This window comes from Osmerus mordax, chromosome 3 (genome assembly GCF_038355195.1).
Source record: "Osmerus mordax isolate fOsmMor3 chromosome 3, fOsmMor3.pri, whole genome shotgun sequence".
NCBI lineage: Eukaryota > Metazoa > Chordata > Actinopteri > Osmeriformes > Osmeridae > Osmerus > Osmerus mordax.
In genome coordinates, this window is record NC_090052.1 from 4,581,753 (window position 1) to 4,594,133 (window position 12,381).

General features: G+C 45.5%; 1 protein-coding gene across 1 annotated transcript; it reads right to left on the reverse strand.

Annotated features, from left to right (window-relative positions):
• Window positions 1-1,015: 1,015 nt before the first annotated feature.
• On the reverse strand, window positions 1,016-12,381 carry LOC136940384 (aconitate hydratase, mitochondrial-like). Its single transcript, XM_067232507.1, has 17 exons — window positions 12,346-12,381; window positions 10,392-10,534; window positions 9,785-10,043; window positions 8,505-8,597; window positions 8,205-8,363; window positions 7,840-7,990; window positions 7,497-7,601; window positions 7,268-7,359; window positions 7,035-7,140; window positions 6,656-6,813; window positions 6,445-6,518; window positions 6,220-6,331; window positions 5,842-6,120; window positions 5,502-5,693; window positions 4,900-5,032; window positions 4,379-4,500; window positions 1,016-3,942 (listed from the first exon to the last, which is right to left on the reverse strand). The coding sequence occupies exons 1-17, from the start codon at window positions 12,379-12,381 to the stop codon at window positions 3,808-3,810; spliced, it is 2,349 nt and encodes a 782-aa protein (XP_067088608.1). The 3' UTR covers window positions 1,016-3,807.

The following is a 12,381-nucleotide window of genomic DNA, read 5'->3' on the forward strand; positions in this document are numbered from 1 at the left end:
TGTTTACTTCCGTCCGATAGCACAGTGGAACGCTGGAGTTTACCCTGTAGTTCAGTGTTTCTCAGTATGCAGTCAATGATTTGTTGTCGCTTACTCCAAAAGATAAAAAACAAAAACAAAAGTAGGTTGTTTGAGGACAGTAAAGACTGAAAAAGATTCTAAGTGATAAGTCAGAATAAAAATGTTTAAAGTTGGTAATGCATTGTAAAAAAAAATTCTGTAGGTACAGTGGTGGAAAGTAACTGAGTACATTACTGAGAGATGACATTGTAATTTACTGCCATATTTCTTCTTCTTCAGTGAGACATAGCAAACTTCCACTTTTTTTGTATTACTAACCAATAGAGGGATAGCAGACATAGTCGCGGTCTTTTTCCTGTCCCGTGGGACCAGCCTCCCCTGAGTCTTCCATGACAGCAGCACTCAGGCGCTTTCTTGCTCGCTGGTACACTGACTCCCGAGCGTGTGAACCTCTCCCTAGAGGTGTGAAATATTGATACACTTGATACATTTTTGGTAATCATAAATCTTATTTATTGACCATTTATAGAGGAAAAAAATATATTCTTGTACGCTATAATTTTGCAAGCATTTAGTTTTCAAAATCAACACAAGATGGAATCAACGTGGGAGTTAACGTTGACAAAATGACACCTACATTGGGTTTCAGTTGACTCTTAACTGCAATGTCTGAATTGATCCATCATTAAAGTGGTTTGAAGTTGAGCAGGCCCGATTCCTGACTTTAAAACCCCATTTGTAATATTAAATCTTCGGAGGACTGTTTGTCAGAGAAGTGAAAGACATGCTTTGTTCTATTTCACCAATCCCTCACAGATTTTATATTGCCTCACAAGTATTTAACTTAAATATTTAACTGGGCCTGCAGTGGAGTAGGTATAAAGCCTCACACAACATAAAGTTGTGCTGGCATTTACCCGGTTCAAATACAAAGACATCATGCACATTTTGACACAATGTTTAATAAGAGAGCTCATCAAAGAAGAATCAAGGATAAAGGATAAACCAATGTATTTATTTTGTAACACAACAGCTGGTATGAACAGGGATTTATTTTTATTTGGTCATTAGATTGATTAAATAGATGGAGGCATCTTTGGCGATTACTGCAATAGACAGACCAGAGAAGCAAATGACCAGCAATTCATCACATTTTCTGAAGTTGAGGAAATGATTAAACAGAATTGAATCTTAGTAGTAGTAGTTATTGTGCTCTCAGTAGAACCTCTTCAGACTACTTCTGTAAATCAGGGCATCATTCATCTTCACTGCTCATTAAATCATGTAAAAATATAATTCAATGGGAAAACCTTACTTGTCACATCCCTTGGGAAAACAGCATAAAGTACACTACTGAACTTCCAGTCCAATACCGGCAGTACAATCCAATTCACATTATTTTTGCACACTTTATCTTTCATGTGATTTAACTGTCAAATGGTTGAATGGTTTGTGAAACTATGAGATTGGGGATATTTGTTATATGAAGACTATTGGAACATTGTATTCTGAAATTAGGCTACAGTGCATCCACAGAGCAGAAAGCTCTAAATTAAACTGCGACACATCATGCTTATTTCCTCTCTGTGTAAATATATATATATATATATAGATATTGTATATGTACACTCTTTTATGCAATATGCTGCTATGTCATATAGGTATATGATTCACCTGAGGCCCAAAGAGTGCCTTTACATACACATAAATCAGTCATGGGAGCACTGGCCATTTAACTTTAGTTCCTCCATGGGGATCTTGGAATATTGAGATAAAAGTATATTGTGTGCCTTTTGGCATCAGAACTTGCCTCTCTAATTGATGCAATTCAATGATAGCATGTATTGATGCAGAAACAATCATAGGAAAAGGAGATGGACAATGCTCCCAAGACGACTCAAAAACAAGTGTCACTCTTATCACACTGCAACATTCTCAAGCATTCATTATAGAAAACGCTTAACTTTCATCAGTCTAGGCAAACTCTACATACAATATGGCAAGATTCTACACCAAACATCAGGACCAGGACACAATAGAACATGACTCAACAGTTACATTAGTATTTTTCATATTGAATTGAATTAGAATGCCTCAGTGCTGTGAACCCACAGACACTGGGGTCGGATTCTAAGGAGTGCAGCGATTGCTGACTAAAAGAGCACATAATAAGTGAAGAAAGCCTTTCGAATACTACATAGCGCTAGTGAACAGGCATCTGAACACTAGATTGTGCGTTTAGTTTTCATAGACGACGAAGTAGAAGACGACCTTCCCCCCAAGCTCCCCAGTCCAAGTCCTAACTTGAGATAACTCCACTCAAAATACCACCTCTAGTTTATATCCTGCCGACATCAACACTAGCACTGCTGAAGTTCCCGCAGCTCCTGTGTGTCTCAGGTTAGGACTTTGAAGGAAGAGGGCCTGGAGTCGTTGTGTTAGAACGGAGAGAAAGAGGCAGCACAAGTGGATAGACGGAGACTGGAACATGAACGGAATAACATCTGTCGATCAGGGTTAAGCATGCAAACACCACCATACATGGACCAACACATATGGACGGCAACAATCACAGCAGCTGCATGAATTCAGTTGTCAACTCCTACCTATCTAGACTCACACAGACAAGAGGGGCCCCAGCTCAAGAAGTACCGTTAGCTTTCTTCGTACATGATGTGGAACACTTCTTTCAATAAAAAAAAATAAAAAAAAGTATGTAAATTTACAATCAACATGCACAGAGCAGCAATACTGGTGTAGGGATGCTTTTGGTGATTGAGGCCTACAGCCGTCACACTGCTACCACAGGGCAGAGAATTCTGTTAAAAACTCATTTAAGACAAGAGGTCAGCTGAAAAAATATCCCTACAAAATAGGACTGCACCCAACTACTATTCCTCAGACAACTCCTTCCTATTCCCCTGAGTGCTCCTTACAGCCTGGTATAGTCCAGCATTCTGATACAGAAGAGAAACCCGCCTTATAATCCCCACCAGTGAGTAAAACGCATTCTTTCAAGTCAAGACCGATAAGCTGTCAGCTACTCACACAGCCAACTTCTCTCAGGGTATAAATATTAGATGTGATAGAAAACTCAGGACACTGGGGGTAGATTCAATTACAGTTGAAGGTACAACCCAATTAAAGAGCTTATACGTCGTCTGTGTTGGATGGAAGGAACACAATGATACAACAGCAACTATGTATTGGCAGGGATTGTGCACGGGAGTTAAACAGTAAACATCTTAAGATGGATTCTTTTCTGTGTGTGTGCATGTCAGGTAGGAGTACACTAAATACGACTGGATGAGTCAATTGCAGGAAGCTTGACAAATGGGATTGCCCCACATGATTGTAGCACTGCCAATATGAGCAGTGCTGCCTAGAACAGTAACACACTATGTTATGCTCAAACAAAGACGCATGTGGTGTGTGTCTGTGGGGGGAGTTCATTCAAAGTAATCATGTATGTGTGGCGTGTGTGTGCGCATTTCATTTCTACAGCGACAGGGGTTGTGTGCTTGTATGTGTGCAAGTGTGTATCCATGCGTGTGTGTAGTTTCAATGTGTAGCAGTCTGATGGTACTTGTCTACAGGTGACCCTATGCTCACAAGGTAAGTCTACCATGCCAGAACGCCTTCCCTTCCTCACTCTCTCACTCCCTCACTCCCTTTCCTCCCCAATCTCACTCGGTCTCTATGAAGCCCATCCTTCTCACTATCTCCTGGCCCCGCCTCCCTTGAGCTGCCCTGCCCCTCAGGCCTGACAAGCCCCGCCTCTGGGCCTCAATGCTGCAGCTCCTTCATCCGATTGAGGGCACTGCCTGCCTGGAACCACTCGATCTGCGTCTCGTTGAAGGTGTGGTTCAGCGTGATGCTATCCTGGCTCCCATCAATGTGCGTGATCACAGCAGTCAAGGGCTGATGAAGAGAGACACAGAGAGAGAGAGACAGAGAGAGAGACAGAGAGACGGACAGAGAGAGAGAAAGACAGAGAGAAAGACAGAGAGAGAATCAGGACTCTTATGCACAACTCCAGTCTGGTAAACCGATACCATGACAACATGCATTACATCTGCTAAACTGACTGGGATCTCGCTGTGCAAAAGCCTTAAGGCATGGCTTTTCATTCCAACAATAAACCAGCACACCTGGTTCTGGCAACTAGCTGGTTGACAAGCTGAGTCATGTTTGTTATATCTGGGGTTAGAGTGGAAACCTACAGGAGGGTAGATCTCCTGGAGCAGGGATGCACAGCCCTGCCCTAGGGGGTCCTATGGGACCAGCTCTTAGGTCTAGGATCCTCATCCCTATGATATGGAAATCAGAGCAGGTATCAGGGGGAATGGTCTCTCACCTTGCCTGGGGCAAAGGACTGGAGTCCAGTAATGGAGATCTTGTCGTCTGGACGGACCTTGTCGTAGTCTGAAGGGTCGGCAAAGGTCAAGGGCAGTAGACCCTGCTTTTTCAGGTTGGTCTCTGAGAAAAGAGAGAGGAGGGGCCGAAAATGAGACGAGGACAAGAAAGGAAAAAAGAAAGAAACGGAGTGGGGGGGGAAAGGAAACAAAAGAGTGCGCAAGGGGAACCGGCTCATATCGAACAGCCATTGTGTAAACAGAGAAAGGCTCTCTGTCTCTGTGCCCAGATTTATTACGCCGCAAATCAAGGTCACGGAGAACAATGCCCACATTCAACGTGTGTGTGTGAGTGTGGCTTTTACACAGACTCTCGTATTTAGTATCTAGCAATGTTTCTTCTTCTACTCGAGCCTTGTGACGGTTAGTATCGACTCTTTCCCCCCCCTCATGCCAGCCTGCGACTGTGTCTGTGAAGTAAACGCACATGAGATAACTTCCAATTCAGGTCGCGTGTGCGTACCGTGGATCCTGGCGAAGCTCTTGACGATGATGGCGCGCCCCCCAAGGTGTCTGGGCTCCAGGGCGGCGTGCTCTCTGCTGGACCCCTCACCGTAGTTCTCATCTCCCACCACCACCCACTGAACGCCGTTGGCCTGCAGGACAAGGAGATCCTCAGTCACATACTCGGTACCAAGAGCAGCTCAGTGTGGAGTGTTGTTGTGTTATTAGGGGTGGGGGAAAAAATCGATTCGCATTTGAATCGCGATTCAGTCTTATAGTGATTCATATCACTAGAAGACTGACAACAATGAGTTATAACAATGAGTTTACCTAACTGCAAGAAAAACTATACATTTTAAGGTTTTGATGCATTGGGATTCTTAACTGCTTATCACAGTCAAATAGAAACAGGTAACACTAAACAGCAAACTGGAATCAAATGTAAGCATATATTGAATCGAAATTTGATTAAAAAATTGAAAAAATCGTGAATGGAAAAAATCGTGAATCGATTTTTTATCTAATCGGGACCCCAAGAATCGGTTCGAATCGTACCGTGAGGTACCAAAAGATTCCCACCCCTATCTGTTATGTTAGGGCACTTCTTCCTGGGTGTCTCACCTTGTAGTGGCGGGCCACATCAGGCACGCCTCCGTGCTCCCCGGTCAGCAGGTTTCTGATCTTGTTCACGGCGTCGTTCTCGGTGTTGACCGCTCCAATCAGAAGGTTGTTGGAGATGTTGTCAAGGTGACCGCGGAACTTGAGCCAGGGGCCGGCGGCGCTGATGTGGTCGGTGGTGCACTTGCCCTTCACCTGAAGAAGAGGAGGAGGATGAGAAACGGCTGATGATGAGAAACGGCTGATGAAGAGGAGAGGATGGCCCTCCTGGATGGATTCTCCTTTTCTAGATTCCTTCCCTGCTCGCTTTTCTCTCTCCTCCCCCCCGTCCTCCCTCTCTCACCTTGATGAGGACGCGCAGGTTCTGCAGGTCCTTTCCGTTCCACTTGTCGAAGGGCTCCAGCAGCTGCAGGCGGTTGCTCTGGGGGCTGACGTCCACCTGGACGGAGCGTCCCTCGGCCGGCGGGTGCTGGTACGTGTCCTGGCCCGGGTCGAAGTCGCGGGCAGGAAGCTCATCCCCGGTAGGAGGCTCCAGCTTAAACTTCTGGCCGTTGGCGGCGGTGAGGTAGTCCTTCTCAGGGTTGAAGTTCAGGGTGCCGGCGATGGCCATGGCCGTCACAATCTGGGGAACGGAGGAGGGACGTGTGGTGGGGGAGACAGGGGTCAGAAGGGGATTTCAATGAGAAGGTTGCCGACGCCTGTTCGTGGAGGTGACGTGTACCTCAGGGGAGGTGACGAAAGCGTGCGTGGCGGGGTTGGCGTCGTTCCTGGCGGAGAAGTTCCTGTTGTAGGATGTGACGATGGTGTTCTTCTCTCCCTTCTTCACGTCCTTCCTGAAAGGGAGATGTGCGGCAGGGTCACTGGTCCTGTCGCTCCCTGTGAGAAGGCCTTATCTCTAGATCTAGAACATTCTAGTAAAACTGGATGAGAGTTGTAGAGGATTTACCTGTCCCACTGGCCGATGCAAGGCCCACAGGCGTTGGCCAGAACCACTCCTCCAACATCACTCAGGATCTTGGCCTACAAGAGAAAGGGACAAACTGTGTCAGCCTATAAAGCACAGAGAAGTTCGTCCGGTAAAGAAATCCTTTTCGGTCTATCTTCCAGTACAGTAGGTTGCTCCTTCAAAGCCAGTGCAAGGAGGTAGGGAGACTCACATAGCCATCCCTCTCAATAGTGGCCCGGATCTGCTCTGACCCGGGGGTGATGGTGAAGGCAGCCTTGCACTTCAGGCCCTTGTCCAGGGCCTGCTTGGCCAGGGAGGCGGCCCGGCCCATGTCCTCGTAGCTGGAGTTGGTGCAGCTGCCAATCAGACCTGCGGATGCAACCAGGTCACCCATAGAGGGAGATTAGGAGATGAAGAGGGAACTGTAATGATACTTTGCATGGACCATAGAGGTTCAAGTCTGATCTTTGGGAAACTTGCAAAGCTCTTTGTGGCACTGCATGTAAAAAGGGCTATACTAATGAAGTTTGTTTAGGGAGTAACATTCAGGGGAATAGGAGGTAGAACCGGACAGCAGAGCAAACACTGACCCACTTTGACTTCCAGGGGCCAGCTGTTCTTCTTAGCCACAGCCCCGATCTCGGACACAAGGTGGGCTAGGTCAGGGGTGAAGGGCCCGTTGATGAGCGGCTTCAGCTGTCAGAAGCACATGAGACAAACACGGTTATCCCTTCTGAACATGCAGTACGATCATGACGAAAATGGAAAGAGTCACGAATCCCCGCTGGATGGAAACAGAAGTCAGGCTGGAGAGTGGACCTACCTCGCTCAGGTTGATCTCGATGACCTGGTCGTACTCACAACCCTCGTCAGGGACCAGGTCTGCATGGTACTCATCAGCCAGGGCAGCGATATCTGACCGAATAAAATGGGAGGGTGAACAACGGAGAACAGAATGGAAGAGAAAGAGTAGTCTTCTAAAGTGCTTCAGCGTGGAGGACAGACATGTGAACGTGAGAGTGGTGGAGGAGGTCGGCTGGGTTGGTGCTGACCTCCACGGCCGGTCTTCTCCAGGTAGGTCTTCATACGGTGGTTATAGGGAAACACAGAGGTGGTGGCTCCAATCTCAGCCCCCATGTTGCAGATAGTGGCCATGCCTGTAACCAGCAGGAGAGGATTATATAGCAAGACTATCTGTGAAGCATGTGACATTGCTTGTATATATATATATATATATATATATATATTTTTTTTTTAAGCTATACAAATACAAATGTGGATTTGATTTGACAGACTTTTTATACCAACTGGAAAGCCTTGAAAATGCAAAACCTTGTGCAGCCATCAATCAAATATCAAAGTATATTTCCATTTCCATACCCCCCCCCCCCCCACCTGTGCAGGAGATGGAGTCCACCCCAGGTCCGTGGTACTCCACGATGGCTCCGGTGCCACCCTTAACCGTCAGGATGCCAGCCACCTTCAGGATCACATCCTTCGGGGAGGTCCAGCCAGACAGGCTGCCTGTCAGCTTCACGCCTATCACCTGAGGGTCAAAGGTCATTTATAACACGAATAACAGCTAGACAGAGTGATGGAGATGATTTGGGGATGATTGTAGTGGATGATGGGGTGGATGGAGAGACAGAAAGCAAGAGAAAGAGAGCGCGAGCGAGGGAGGGAGACAAAGGTGAACGGTCAGGAACAGGGGTGTTGAAGACGTGTTAGGACCATGGTATGTGTTAAATCTCAGCACTCACATTGGGACACTTGAGCTCCCAGGGTATGTCAGCCATGACGTCCACGGCGTCGGCTCCCCCCACTCCGATGCAGATGGACCCCAGCCCCCCCCCATTGGGCGTGTGGGAGTCTGTGCCAATCAGCATGACTCCAGGGTAGGCATAGTTTTCCAGGATGATCTATCCAGGTAAAAGGTCATGCCAGTCAGGTGATGACATGCACAGCCATCGATGGACACTGCCCGAGTGTTCACCTCAGCATAACTCTCTCATTCCAGTCACCATTTACTTTATGTGCTACCATAAAGTTGCACATTGTACCTGGTGGATGATTCCAGAGCCAGGCTTCCAGAAGCCGACTCCATACTTGGCTCCAGCAGTTGCCAGGAAGTTGTACACTTCCTGATTCACGTCCTGGGTTAGAAGTGAAAGAGACGGGAGTAAGGTCATGAGTGATATTTTCAGCTGCTACTGCTACTAATCTTCACAGCACCAGTTTGTCCAGGTAGCAGTCCTTAATTCCCTTAATGCTCGTTACTCAACTTGACCTCAGTGCGTTAAGATGAGTGAGTGACCCATGATTACCTAATATCACTTGTCCTAATTTATACTGGCTGGTTATTAAAGACAAACTCATTTAGTTACAACCCTCAATGTAGCATTGAAGTATACAGCATGTCAGTGGTGTAGTCTACGTGATACGCAGTGTAGCAACCCAGGGGACTTGAAGGCCTTCTGTGCTGGATTGGCTGGTCTGATTCCCCTGGTTTACTACAGCAGGTGTACACCGTATACCCACTAGGAAGGGTCAGGATTTCCGTATACCCACTTTAAAAAGCGCAAGGATACGTGACATGGTTTTGTGACAGAACTTTCACACCTTCACTCATCATCTCACCCCGTTTGCGTTGCAAAGCCATATGTTTTCTCAAAAGCCCAGAATCTTTTAGGTCAAAATTTGGGTTGTCATTTTCGGCAAATATCAAAATCCAACGAGTCCAACGTAATTTTTATATTACATAAAGCTCAAAAAATGATTTTGCGCTCAAATTAATGCTAAAAAGCTTTGCTCACATTACCTGTGGAAGTCCCTATTGAACCTTACATCCAACCGAGACTAGGTCCTGGGTTTGGGCTAAGCCCCTAATGTTTACAACGTCTGGCTCCGCCCCTGATGGTGATTAACACTAAACGTAGAAAATCAGTCCAGTCTCCCCAGCTGTAAAAGTAATTTGCTGTTAAGGTATTGTGTCGCTTATAATAAATTGACATGTTAAGTAGTCTTTCAGAAAGCTCGCAATGACATGTAGATGCATACTGTATGCATTAGTGAGTGTGGTGGTGCTTGTGGGATGTCGCTCTAGGACGGGTGAGTATGAGGCCGAGAGGGAAAAATCACAGTATACTCTCTACAAAAACTAGACTACACCACTGGAGCATGAACCTTAACTAGTGAAAACAACATCAACGATCCAGAATTCTTTCGCAAACCCATGACATCTACACTCTTACAACATCAGATCCAAACAAGTCTTTGTCGTCTTTAACCCCCCCCCCACCCATCCCCACATGCCAACGGGGCCTGACCCCTGACCTCTCACCTTCGCCCTCTGCAGGTCTTCAACGCCACCAATCTGAGCTTCGATCAGGTGGTCACAGTGGATGGTGGAGGGCACGGCCACCCTGGGCAGGCCGCTGCTGATGAACTGCAGCATGGCCATCTGAGCTGTGGCATCCTGCATGGCCACGCGGTCTGGACGCAGGCGCAGGTAGGTTCGGCCCCTGGCAATGTCCTGCGCCTCTGGGTTATCCAGGTGGCCGTACACAATCTTCTCAGACAGGGTAAGGGGGCGGTTGAGCCTGAGAAGGAGAAGAGACCAGGGGATTTTAAAGTTTCAGCATGTCAGTGAGATGTTAATCCTATAAACCAGTTCACAGTGGAACCCTAATTTGTTGCTTAGGCTTTGAGTTCCTAAGGCTAGGTAGCCATGTGACGAGCTACAAATGCTTTTACAAACTACAGTCAAAGGGTGAAGTCGGAAAACCATGCAAGCCATAGTCAACACCATAAATGGCAACATTTGGCCTTCAATATGGGTGCAACAGGTCTATTTTAGTTATCATTGTAAGGGGGCAAGTCGAGACATTTGCCAGAGTTGGGCTATGTGTGTGGCATGTGTGTGTGTGGTATGTAAGACAGATGATAACCTCTTGCGGACAATGTTGATGTTCTCACGCAATTTCTCATAGTTGATGCTGGAGCCAGGCTCAAAGCGGCTCATGGCCACCTTGGCCTTTGCGTTGAAGGCGGCGGAAACATGGAGTCGCCTTGCCCCTGTTCCAAGGACAAGCTGAGGGATGAAGGAAGGAGTCATTGAAGCCAATTACAAGTTTTACTTCTTATCAAACCTTTATGAATTGCTTTGCTGTCTTATTATATTAAGACATACTGGACACACAGTATTTCGTAGGAAACTCAGAGTTTGGTTTGAACGCAGGTAACACATAAGAATGTGAGGGGAAAACTAGGCCTAAATAGGTTGTAGAATGCCTGCAGTATACAATTATAGCCATAGGCGTACATTTAGGGTGGGACGGCAGGAACATGTTCCCACCAATGTTTAGGAAACATGTAATTGTCCCCGCCAATAATTGCTAGTCTAAAGATATTTTTTTATTCTTTTAACGTTTTCTGCTCCACAATTGGTTAACTCTGAAGTTCAGGAGAGTGCTGATCACAATGTGTACCAGCATGTCAGCTAACAGTGGTCAGGTGACCGTCGAAGAGGGACTGTGAGTTAAATATCTTAAGATATTTTACTAATGGCTTTTTGGCAGGCTACTCCTGTAAGGTATACGTTAACATTGAGTGAATAATAAACGATCAAATCGAAATATATATTACACTCCTGTATATTATTGTTGAAAATGTATAGCCTAGTATTTCTAACGTTAACAAGCTTTTGCTAGCTCTGGAACACAACTAAGGAATGTTCTGCATGCTAGCTATCGGACATTCATTTGTCTTGAATGGAGACCATGCCGTAGTTGCGGTCGAAGCTATGCTAGCTGGTACCTGCAAACTTGAAAAAGGATTTGTTAAGGATTTTGTAAAACTGTGTACCGACCAATGTTCAAACCAAACCTACGCCGCGATTTATTGCCAATGTTTCATTGATGAGTGATGAGATGATGAAATCGGCAAATACTGGGGTCATTCCAGGTCAGGCACAGTAATTTTATAGGTCTAAATTGTCAACAACAACAAAACTGTCAAAGTTCACAATGAGGAACCAAATCTTCAGGTCACTGACACAACCAAAGATAGAATTGGAAATAATTTACAGAACATAAATTATTTTGATGTCGTTTTAGGAAAAAGGGCTGGTACACATGCTGGCTTAAGTTACTGCACTAAACAAAGACAGCGTTACATTACTCATAAATTATAAGTCTACCAATAAGATACATTGTTCGTTTAACAACAATGAACGTGACTGAAGTACAGAACATTATGGGCAATCGTTTAAGACGTAGGCCTAAACATGAGCATGCGACTTGAGACAGGGCAGATAACCCCATGTGAAAATATTTTGGAATAACGATGAGATAATGAGAGGATGAAGACGTTTTATTTCATCATCACAAATCGTGCATCTACTGATTACTGCCTCATTTGTAACTAAAACGTTAGCAGCTACCGGCGTTAGCACGAGTACTAACTGTTGTAAATTGTCTGGCAAGTCAATGCGCACTTAGCTATAAATTCAATAACCTTGCCATCACCTTGTAAAACAACTGTACACTTGGGCCACTAACGTTAGTTCCAAAAATATCCAAACGATCACACAATGAGATAATATATTATTATAATAAATTGTGTGTCATATCTGCTTTCATGAACTAGAATCCGTAGCTAGCCAGACAGCAAGCTATCTAAAGACTAGCTAGCCATTGTTGCTGTCAACAACACTGTCCACGCAACGGGGGACACGGTGACCTGTGGCTGGGATGGATTGCTTACGATATCCGTCCACAATACATTTTATGTTAACGTTATAGTTAGAGGCTTGCTGAAATAGTTGTATATTCAAACAGCTGCCTCAAATTTCAAGAGTGTTGAAAATCACAAATTGAATATAAGAATATAAGGTTTTCTTACCCGTAGCCGAGTGACAGTCATACAGTAGGACGCCAT

Excerpts from the sequence above, each read along its gene's own strand:
- LOC136940384 (XM_067232507.1), bottom strand. The coding sequence starts at position 12,381 with ATGGCGTCCTACTGTATGACTGTCACTCGGCTACGG. Across the intron at positions 8,364-8,504 it reads GCTCTGGAATCATCCACCAG|ATCATCCTGGAAAACTATGC; the intron begins GTACAATGTGCA and ends TTACCTGGATAG. Across the intron at positions 6,121-6,219 it reads CTTTCGTCACCTCCCCTGAG|ATTGTGACGGCCATGGCCAT; the intron begins GTACACGTCACC and ends TCCGTTCCCCAG.